The sequence below is a fragment of the Brassica napus genome, chromosome C1, assembly GCF_020379485.1.
Source record: "Brassica napus cultivar Da-Ae chromosome C1, Da-Ae, whole genome shotgun sequence".
NCBI classification, from domain to species: Eukaryota; Viridiplantae; Streptophyta; class Magnoliopsida; order Brassicales; family Brassicaceae; genus Brassica; species Brassica napus.
The window spans coordinates 44328062-44339507 of NC_063444.1; the positions used below are offsets into that span (position 1 = coordinate 44328062).

Here is an 11446-nt window from a genome sequence, read left to right on the forward strand (position 1 = left end):
TTTTAATATTTAAATATTTTGAGTGTTTTCCGAGTATTTATGAGAAAAAGGTAAATGTATTTTTAGGGTTTTTTTTTTTGAATATTATGGATACAAATATCTAAATCAAATAGAACCAAAATCTGTTTGGGAATATAAAAAGTTTCTCACAAAACCCTAAAATACCGAACTGAAATTTAAAACACTCGAGTGGAACCGTAATATACATATAACTAGATTAACTTTCCAAATCCGGACGGCGATGTTTTCTTCGGCTATGTCAAGCAGCCGCCGCTACCTACTCCTCCAGAGGAGGATGATGTCGTCTTCACCAAAACTATATCCGGTTGGGAGGGATCATCCCCGGCCTGAGGACCGCATCACCATTCTCGGTGGTCCATCAGCACTACTTGGTCGAGTCAAGTTCCTGATCGATGATATTGTAGACCTCGACGTTGCAGCCAATCACGCCCGTCGAGCTGCTGCGTGGAAGAAGAGGATGGCACCCCACCGAGCCATCGAAACCTGCAATGCGATCATAGGCGCCATGTGCGACGCTGGGCGGTCAGGAGACGCCATTGATCTGTTCGATTTCTTTTTCAACAAATCAGAGATGAAACCAAACATCTCTTCCTGCAATCTAATCATCAAATCCCACTGCGAGCACGGCCGTCTCGACGACGCTCTCCGCCTCTACACTCACCTCTCCTCCTCGGAAAACACTACTCCTTCTCCCGACCACAAAACGTACGACCTCTTGACCAAAGCCCTGGTCGATGCCGGAACGATAAACCAAGCTCTGGATCTCTTGTTGGAAGGAAGAAGGGTCCTGTTCAATTTCCAAGAGCCAGGCATGTACATGAACCTCGTCCGTGGCTTCCTGGAACAAGGGAATCTCGACATGGCGTATCAACTCCGGGACGACTTCACGACCTGTTCCATACGCAACAAAATCGCAGTCCTCGACTCCGTGTTTGTAGAGCATTTGTTCAAGCAAGGCAAGGACGAGGAGGCTATGGAGCTATACAGAAGCTCAGTGAACAACAAGGATGGCTTCACAGCAAATGGTACTGTTGGTAATCCCTATCTCAAATTATTGCTCACGTACGGCCAAAAAAAACAAGCCTGGGCATTGTTCCAGTATATGCTTGACAATTACGTATGCTGCTTTGGGTTTAACAAAGATACTGTCAATATGATGGTGAACGAGTGTTTCGATGTGGGACGGTTCGGCGATGCGGTCAACGTTTTCAACAAGGCAAAGGCAACGCTCCAGTACGGGCTTCCTGTTGAAGCATACAGGAACATTATTACAAGGTTGTGTCAAAACGGAAGGTTGTCCGATGCTGAGACTATGTTTAATGGATTAGTGAAAGAACAAGGATACCATAAACCAGATGTTGAAACCTATAAAGCATTGATTCGTGCATATGTTGAGTCTTCAAGGGTTGAGGATGCGGTTCAAACCTCAAACAAGATGATGGCTTCTAAACTCCACAGGGCCACTCAGTTGTTTTTCTAGTTTAGTGATTTTTTGCTTTTATATTATTTTGCTTCTTTTGTTTATGGTTTCATTAGTTTGTGTAGTAAGACTTTCATAATTTTCAATGCACAAGCTCTGCTGTTGACTTGAAAATTGGACGTCTTAATTCAACGAAAGTACAATGCAAATCCTTGAAGTTAATTCATTTGGATTCATGAATCTTTCTAGCGGATTGATATAGTCAACAAGATAATAGTGAGACGACTCTCTTACAAGATTTTATGAAGTTTTCAAAATTTTGAAAGTTACAATTCCTTTTCATGTTAATAATAAGCAGATGATTATAAATGAAAACTATAACTACCAAACAAAGAGAGAGAGAGAGCCCAGTAACCACATTTCAAAAAGGCAAGACTCAGTTTTGACACTTCTGTATAAAAACTTTGTTGTTCGGGCCAGCGATAGGAACCATGGGTGAATTTCACACCAATCGGATCTAGTTTGGAATGGAAGAGAATCAAACTGATTGCTTCGAATACTTTAGTGTTTCCACAGGTCTTGATCATGACATGATCATCAAACATGAACAAATTCGAAGCTAAGAGGAGATAAGTATCAACCGAGAAAAGCAAATTATAAACACAATTACGTCCACTTAAAGTTAATTTCCATCATCATTAAACCTTCTCAACCTTATGTGTGATGCTCTTGAACATGATCATGAATGTGTTTTCATTGCTGTTAGAAAATATTTTTTCAATGAGTTTCTCATAAAGATAAACCAGCCGCATAATGCACATTTAGTGCAATTTTTTGTATATTAACCAATAACATGACATTTCTGTGACCAAAAATATGTCATCTCTTTTATTTAACAATGACACATATGCTTATTGTTGTTAAGTTTTGAAGAAAAAAAATCTGAACTATTATTACTCTTGATAATCTTAAGCTTTTGATCATCACCTTATGAATGACCAAAATAGATATTATCTCAAACAAGATTATCGCTTCTAAACCAGATGTTGAACTTACAAAACATTGATTGGTGCATATGTTGAGTCTTCAAGGGTTGAGGATGCGGTTCAAACCTCAAACAAGATTATCGCAAAACTGCACAAGGCCACTAATTTGTTTTTCTAGTTTAATGATTTTTTTTGCTTTTATATTTTCTTCTTTTGTTTTTGGTTTCATTAGTTTATGTAATCAAGACTTTCATAATTTTCAGTTTATTCTTTGAAAGAGAAAAACTTTCATTCAGTTTAATATGTGTTTACTTACAAGATGTTCCGTAAAAGTCTTTTGCAATTCAATAGAACTTTGGAAATAAAATCAGTTTAGAGGGTGTTAATGAATGGAGGGTTATACAAAGGTAACTTGTGTCTTTGAAGCATATCCAAATGTGATTCTATATATTCATCATGTGTGGTAGAAATTGGTTATCAATTCGATTTTATATTTTCAAATCATGTAAAAAATCAGAAATTTCACAAAATTTACAATAATTGTTTCGCCCCTAAATTTTATGTAATATACACTAGAATTTCTCAATTTCAATGGAGATTTGCCAAATACCCCAAAAAAATCAGACATATTGTCCTAATACACTTTATCTTTCTTTTTTTTGTAAAATACAATTAATTGAAAAAAAAATGAAAAAAATGTTTTAAATTTTTTTGAAGTGAATAAATAAAAACGTGATTTTATTGACAATATGAATGGTAGAAAACCTTTCTGCCGGAACAGTTATGAAATTCCTGAATTATAGGAAATTCAGTTAGCAAATCTTTTCTCTAGTTTTATCAAAGATTTGACGTTTAGAAATTTGCTAACTGAATTTCCTATAATCATGTTTTCTTCCTAAGAAAACGTGAATGTAAAGAAAAAAAAATCTGATACTTTATTTTCCATTGACGTTTTCTTCTTTTCAAGGTTAAAATTAGGACTAGATCACTATTTCCATTTGATATCTAGTAATCTTCATCTCGATGCATGTAGTTGTAAGCTGTGGTGAATGGATAATGTACCTTCTGTTCTCAAAGCTCGTGGAGCGTTGCTGGATTCTTCATATGGAAGAGTGGTTCATGGCTCCGTTGAGGTTAGCTCTTACCGGTGCAGCTTGTATGTATGCAATACGTTGATATCTATGTATACAAGATTTGGTAATGTGGATATTGGTTGGAGATTGTTTGACATGATGTCTGAACGAAATACTGTCAAGAGGAATACATTAGTTAAATGCTATGCTTCTCAAGGCAAGTGGGAGGAAGCTTTCAAGTTTTTTTATAGAATGAGTCTCTCTGGTGTAGAAGCTACTGTTGTAACTTGGAACACAATAGCTGAAGGTTTTTTGCAGACAGGTAATCCCCATTCGCTTGTAACCACCAAAGTAAACAGAATACATAAAACCAAAAAATTAGAGTTTCAAATACACCTAATCTCCAAAGTAATTTAACCTACAACTCTAACTCAAATCTACTGACGGTGCATGTTTAGGAAGTTCGAACTTGGACATTCGCTCAATCAACAAGGGATCATTTGTGGCTTCGCATAGATCAATTCAATCTTCAATCGAGCATATTTAATGTTGTCATCATCAATGAGAGATAGGTCTAGGCCAAGGGCATGAGGTTTATTCGCATACACTCCACAAGAAGAATTACCCCTATTAAGCCCACTCTTCATTGGTGCATAAGAGATTGAGTACTTACTATGATACAGATAAACATAGAAGAGTAATGACGTGGAAGAGAAGTAACAGAGAGGGAAGTCGTTAGGAAACGGTGACGGATAAAGAAGTGACACGTGTTTAGTTTGTTAGAGTCGTTGTAACGGAAACAGAGTATATAACTCTGTTTCTGCATCATTTGGAGTATCATCGACTTTGTGAGTCATTTCTTCTTGAGTCTTGTAACAATTCTGAGATATTTTTTGTCATGGAGTTTTAGATTCTTTCTTGATCCAGAATCTATACTTGTGAGCTACAGTCTATTGTTTCATGAACGGTAGTCTGATTATAGAGATTACATTCGTTATCTCTATCAGTGGTATCAGAGCTCGGCGACCTCGGAGATCAAGGTGATCGGGAAACATGGCGGAAACACGTGCGACAAAGGCGGCGCGTGATGTCGACGGCGCGACGACGAATCGAATTGAAGCGATCGAAAGAGCATTGGCTTTGCAAGATGAGAGAATGCAAACGATGCTCGAGGCGGTTAACGTGATGACGTCGCAGATGCAAAGGAATGCGACGATGAATGGCGAAGGTAATCAAAGAGGCGGTGGCGAAGGATTTAATCAAGATCGGAATGAAGCGAATCATCGTCATCATCACAACAATAACGCGGGTATGACGAGAATGGCTAAGATTGACTTTCCAAGATTCGATGGCTCTAAATTGAAGGAGTGGTTGAGTAAAGCGGAAGAGTTCTTTGAGATCGCAATTACACCAGAAGAATCTAAAGTGGGAATCGCATCTATTCACTTTGATGGTGAAGCTTCAACTTGGCATCTTGCGTTGAAACAAGAGGATGAGAATGTGATGATATTGCATAGTTGGAGGTTGTATAAGAACAGAATAAAGGAACGTTTTGAGGAGGTGTTGGATGATCCCATGGCAGAGCTAAAGGAGTTAAAAGAAACGGAAGGCATCACTGAGTATCACAAGAGATTTGAGCTGATCAGAGCTAGACTACGAATGTCTGAGGAGTATTTGTTGAGTGCTTATCTAGCTGGTCTTCGCTTGGATACTCAAATGCATATCCGTATGTTTCAGCCACAAACAACTCGTCAATGTTTGGTGTTGGGTCGTCTTTATGAGATGGCTCATCCAAAGAAAACCTCAACCAATACTTGGTCAAATCAGAAGCAGGTGTTTGGTAACAATCAACAGAAAGGGTTGTTACCAATCAAGAAGGATGAAGTGGTGAAAGCAAAAGACCAAGTGGGAAAGCTAAGACCTTTCTTGTCTCAGGCGGAGATGAGTGAAAGGAGAGCAAAAGGGATGTGTTATTATTGTGATGAGAAGTTCTCACCAGAACATGCTCTCAAGCACAGAAAGACACAATTGTATTCAATGGATGTTGAACATGCAGAGGAGGATGAGAATTGGGAGGAAGAAGATACTGAGGGAAGGGAGGTCGCTCAGATATCAATCAATGCAGTAGTAGGTAGTACTGACTACACTACTATGAGAGTACGAGGAACACAAGGGAAAAAGAATCTTTACATTCTTTTGGATTCAGGATCGACTCACAACTTCATTGATACGAAGATTGCGGATATCTTGGGTTGTCAGGTTGAACATGCAGGGCGTAAACAAGTAGCAGTTGCGGATGGGAGTAAGATTGGAGTGTGTGGAAAAGTCAGTAACCTGAGATGGAAGTTTCAGAACTATGAGTTCAAAGCAGACTTTATGGTTATACCATTGGGAGGTCATGATATCGTTTTGGGAGTTCAGTGGCTATCTACACTTGGTCCAATAACTTGGGATTTTAAAGAGCTGGAAATGTCCTTTAAATGGCATAACAAGAGGGTGATGCTACATGGTATCAAGGCAGGATCAGTCAGAGAGGTGAAAGCGAAGAGAGTAGAAAATAATAAGGATGAAGATATACAACTTCACATGATCTACACTTGTGAAGAAAATGAGATGGAGTTGTGGAATTTAAAAACAGAAGCATTGGAAGAGATGAATGATGAGGAACAGAAGGAGCTGAGTTTGTTAACTGAAGAGTATGAAATGATATTTGAAGAACCAAAGCAGCTACCTCCTTTCCGTGATCATCACAACCACAAAATAACACTATTAGAAGGATCAAACCCGGTGAACCAAAGACCATACCGTTATGCGGTTTATCAGAAGAATGAGATTGATAAAATGGTCCAAGAACTACTAAAGGCAGGGACAGTGCAACCGAGTTCCAGCCCTTATGCTTCACCGGTAGTATTGGTCAAGAAAAAGGATGGTACATGGAGATTGTGTGTTGATTACAGGAAGCTTAATGGAATGACTGTCAAAGATCGCTTTCCCATTCCTTTGATAGAAGACCCGATGGATGAGTTGGGAGGATCAAAGGTGTATTCAAAGATTGATTTGCGAGCTGGTTATCACCAAGTGCGTATGGATCCTCATGACATACACAAAACAGCTTTCAGAACACACAGTGGACATTATGAGTACTTGGTAATGCCGTTTGGCTTAACCAATGCGCCTGCAACTTTCCATGGATTGATGAACCAGGTGTTCAAAGACTATCTACGGAAGTTTGTACTCATATTCTTTGATGATATACTTGTCTACAGCGCTACTGTGGAGGAGCATTTGATTCACTTGAAGATGGTTTTTGAAGTGATGAAGTTGAACAAATTATTTGCAAAAAGAAGCAAATGTGCGTTTATTACAAGAAGAGTAGAGTATCTTGGTCACTTCATTGAAGCTCAGGGTATATCTACAGACCCAAGCAAAGTGAAAGCAGTTGAAGAGTGGCCAGTACCGAAGAATCTGAAAGCTTTGAGAGGGTTTTTGGGCTTGTCAGGTTACTATAGGAACTATGTCCAACATTATGGGACTATCGCTCGACCTCTAACGGCATTAACGAAGAAAGATGCTTATAGTTGGAATGTAGAGGCACAAGAAGCATTCCTGAATCTAAAGAGGTCTTTATGCAATGCACCGGTATTAGCACTACCGAGATTTGATCTTCCTTTTGTTGTGGAAACTGGTGCATGCAAGGAGGGTATTGGTGCAGTACTTATGCAGGAAGGGAGACCACTGGCTTATATCAGCAGACACCTAAAGGGAAAACAACTCAATCTTTCTATCTATGAGAAAGAGTTGTTGGCAGTTGTGTTTGCTGTACAAAAATGGCGCCACTATCTTCTCACTAATCACTTTGTGATCAAAACAGATCAAAGGAGCTTGAAGTATCTGTTAGAGCAAAGGTTGAATACACCAATACAACAACAATGGCTACCTAAGCTTCTGGAGTTTGACTATGAGATTCAGTATAAACAAGGGAAGGATAATGTTGCCGCGGATGCATTGTCAAGAGTAGAGGGAGCAGAGATACTTCATATGGCAATGTCAGTATTGGACTGTGATTTGTTAACAAAGATACAAGAAGCTTATGTATCAGATAATCACAGTATGGAGATAATTGAGAGGTTGAAGAAGGATCCAAATGCAGTAAAGAAGTACTCATGGGTTCAAAATGTATTGAGAAGAGGAAGCAAAATAGTGATCCCCAATGTAGCTGAGATCAAGAACATGATATTGGAGTGGTTACATTGTTCTAGTCAAGGAGGACATTCGGGAAGGGAAGTGACGAGGCAGAGAGTAAAAGGGTTGTTTTACTGGAAAGGGCTAATCAAAGACATTCAAGCTTACCTGCGTAACTGCAGTGCGTGTCAACAATGTAAATACGATGTGGCAGCTTCTCCAGGCTTATTGCAACCGTTACCTATACCGAAGGCAGTGTGGTTTGATCTATCAATGGATTTTATCGATGGATTACCATACTCGTTTGGGAAGACAGTCATTTTTGTGGTGGTAGACCGTTTGAGTAAGGCAGCACACTTCATTGCGTTAGCTCATCCCTATACCGCAGCATCAGTGGCTCAAGCGTTTCTGGATAACGTGTATAAGCTTCATGGCTTTCCACAGTCGATAGTCAGTGACAGGGATGCCGTCTTTCTCAGTGACTTTTGGCTAGAGTTGTTCAAGTTACAAGGATGTTCTCTCAACATGTCAACCGCATATCATCCTCAGAGTGATGGACAAACGGAAGTAGTAAACATATGTGTGGAGACATACCTTCGGTGTATGACTAATGAGAGACCTGCTATGTGGAGTAAGTGGTTACCGCTTGCAGAGTTTTGGTATAATACTAACTTTCATACGGCAACACAAGTGACTCTGTATGAAGTAGTTTATGGTCAAACTCCACCAGTGCATCTGCCTTACTTGCCTGGTGAATCGAAAGTGCAAGTAGTAACCAAGTGTTTAGAAGATCGTGAAAAGATGTTGTTGTTGTTGAAGTTTCATTTGATGAGGGCGCAACACAGGATGAAGCAACAAGCAGATTCACATAGATCAGAAAGAAGCTTTGAGATTGGGGATTGGGTCTACCTGAAACTGCAACCTTATCGTCAACAATCAGTGGCCAGGAGATCAAATGAAAAGCTGACACCAAAGTACTTTGGTCCTTATCGTATCTGTGATAAGATTGGAGAGGTTGCGTATAAGTTGAGGTTTACAGAAGAGACGAGAGTTCATTCAGTCTTTCATGTTTCTCAGTTGAAACGAGCAGTAGGAGATGTGACTGTTTCAACTCAACTTCCTTCTGTAGTATCTGAAGAGCATACTAAGCGTCCTGAAGCTATTTTAGAGAGGAAAATGGTAAAGCTTCAGGGGAGAGCAGTGACATCGGTGTTGGTCCAATGGGTGGGTCAAAACGAAGAAGAAGCGACGTGGGAGTTCCTTTTTGATCTTCAAAAGAAGTTTCCGGAGATGGATCTCTGAATCTTGTGGACAAGTTTCTTTAGAGAGGGGAGATTTGATACAGATAAACATAGAAGAGTAATGACGTGGAAGAGAAGTAACAGAGAGGGAAGTCGTTAGGAAACGGTGACGGATAAAGAAGTGACACGTGTTTAGTTTGTTAGAGTCGTTGTAACGGAAACAGAGTATATAACTCTGTTTCTGCATCATTTGGAGTATCATCGACTTTGTGAGTAATTTCTTCTTGAGTCTTGTAACAATTCTGAGAGATCTTTTGTCATGGAGTTTTAGATTCTTTCTTGATCCAGAATCTATACTTGTGAGCTACAGTCTATTGTTTCATGAACGGTAGTCTGATTATAGAGATTACATTCGTTATCTCTATCATACTAACAGTATAATCTTTCTTGTTTGTTTTTGGCTGAACAGCTTTAATTGTCACTGTCCACCTCCAGTTAGTCTGCGCACAAAAAGCCATTGATTTACACTTTTTTTAATTGCCAATATGATAATTAGTCAAGAATTCATCATTAACAATTACTTGATTACAAAATATAGGGAGTTACAAATCACACAAACTAATGGCAAATCACACAAACAACTTGATAAGAAACATAGGTTCAAGTTAATAAAAACATAATCCATAGCGAATCTAAAGAACCCATCAAAGTTTGTCCTGCTTGACTTTGTATAAAATCCGACAACAATTTCAACCAGATAAAGCTTGAGAATGCTAGTCAATAGAGAAAATCTCAGAAACCCAATAAAGAATGGTTGATTCATTTACTTGTAATAGACAAGACAGAGATTATCAAGAAGTCAAACAGAATCTGGAAAGAAAACAACATGCAACTATGGGATTTGACTTTGATAGGTAGGAATATATAATCTCACAAAAGCAACAACGGTCTAAGCCTTCTGAAGGGAGGAAAACACAATAGTGAATCTAAAGTCTCAAACTTTAACAATACATACCCATGAAATAGAACAACCGAAACGAAACCGAACTCAAAATATGTTGAAGAAAATCAAATAAGGGGAAGTCTAGAGATGGCAAAATTTGAACCTGTCTGCGGGCCTAGCCCGTTTGAACCTGTTGCGGGGCGGGATTGGTTACTAAGATCCAGGCCCGAATTTTTTGCGGGCTTCGCGGGATGAGCTTGTGCGGGATTGGGCCAGAAGCGGGATGGGTTCGGTGTATCCCGCGGGACGCGCGGGGATCCGCAAAGACTGGTCTCTATCATTGATCATCGTACGTTCTTTCACCACTCCTTTCAGTACATCGAGTATTTGCTTCGGTTAGGTCATAAACAACTTGATCAACTCAAAAGTCCTGATATGGTTTCCATCTCCTCTGTGAAGATCAACTAGTCTCGGTCTTTATTACATCCCAGGTCATAAACAACTTGATCAACTCAAAAGTCCTGAACCGGCAAATTCACTTACTGTGCACTTTTACCTGCAACGCAAGTTACACAGTGAAGTTGGACTCTCTTGACGTACTCTCTTGACGTTCTCTTGCTCCATCACAAGCATGTTACCATACTCCATAAGCTTCTCAAGAGTCATCTCCGGCTGCTCGAACACTGGAGGACCTTCCCTCGAGTTCACCAGCCTCTTGCTTATCTTCTCCACTCCTAGTCCCTCAACGAACTTCCTCACCTCATCATCGTACACTCTCGCCCTCAATGCACCAACAAACATAAAGGTACTAATATTTTTTTATTACCGATGGATTGGCCAGGGAACTGGTCAACAAGCGTGACAATGTCTTCATCCTTGATCTTGTCGGTCCTGAAGATACCCTTGCAAACACCGATACGGTCCTCACGAGTCGGGGCCCAGTAGAACTTCTCCATACGTCCATCACGGATGAGAGGAGTGTAGAGGGTGGAGAAATCGTTACCGGTGACGATGATGGGGACACGCAATCGTAGTGGCTTTCATCATGCTGTGGAGACTCGCAATCGTAGGCTTCCCATTCATCGTTCTCCTCTTGATCCCTGGATTGATGTACGGACGATCCCTCATCAGCATCACCAGGAAAATACGGGAAGAGTACAAAGAAGCTGGATCTATTGGTGAGCAAGCCATCTCTTTGGTGCGAACTGTCTACGCATTCGGCAGTGAGACTAAGTTGATTGCCAAATTCTCAGCTGCACTTTAGGGCTCGATGAAGCTAGGTGTAACCGTGTAAGACAAGGATTAGCTAAAGGACTAGCCCTTGGGAGAAAGAAGAATTCTTCTTGTAGACGAGTGCAATGTTTAAGAAAAAAGTACGAAGAGTGCAATTTTACCTAAACAGTTTACGTTATGAGACTTGATCTTTTAGTCTAATAATTTAGATAATAAAAATTTCTTATAATGCATAAGTCTCTGACCAATGGGAAATAAGTAAATAATTGGTATGATTTTTAAAATTACATAAAAATACAAACAAAATCCTAAAACAATATTACCTAAACAGTTTACGGCTTTACGGC

General features: G+C 39.7%; 1 protein-coding gene and 1 pseudogene across 1 annotated transcript; one reads left to right on the forward strand and one right to left on the reverse strand.

The window, feature by feature from the left end:
- Positions 1–256: 256 nt before the first annotated feature.
- LOC106383722 (pentatricopeptide repeat-containing protein At3g60980, mitochondrial-like) lies at positions 257–1501 on the forward strand. The gene has a single exon (XM_013823787.2). The coding sequence runs from the start codon at positions 257–259 to the stop codon at positions 1499–1501; it is 1245 nt and encodes a 414-aa protein (XP_013679241.2).
- Positions 1502–10418: 8917 nt separating this feature from the next.
- LOC106383723 lies at positions 10419–11057 on the reverse strand (annotated as a pseudogene).
- Between the last annotated feature and the right edge of the window lie 389 nt (positions 11058–11446).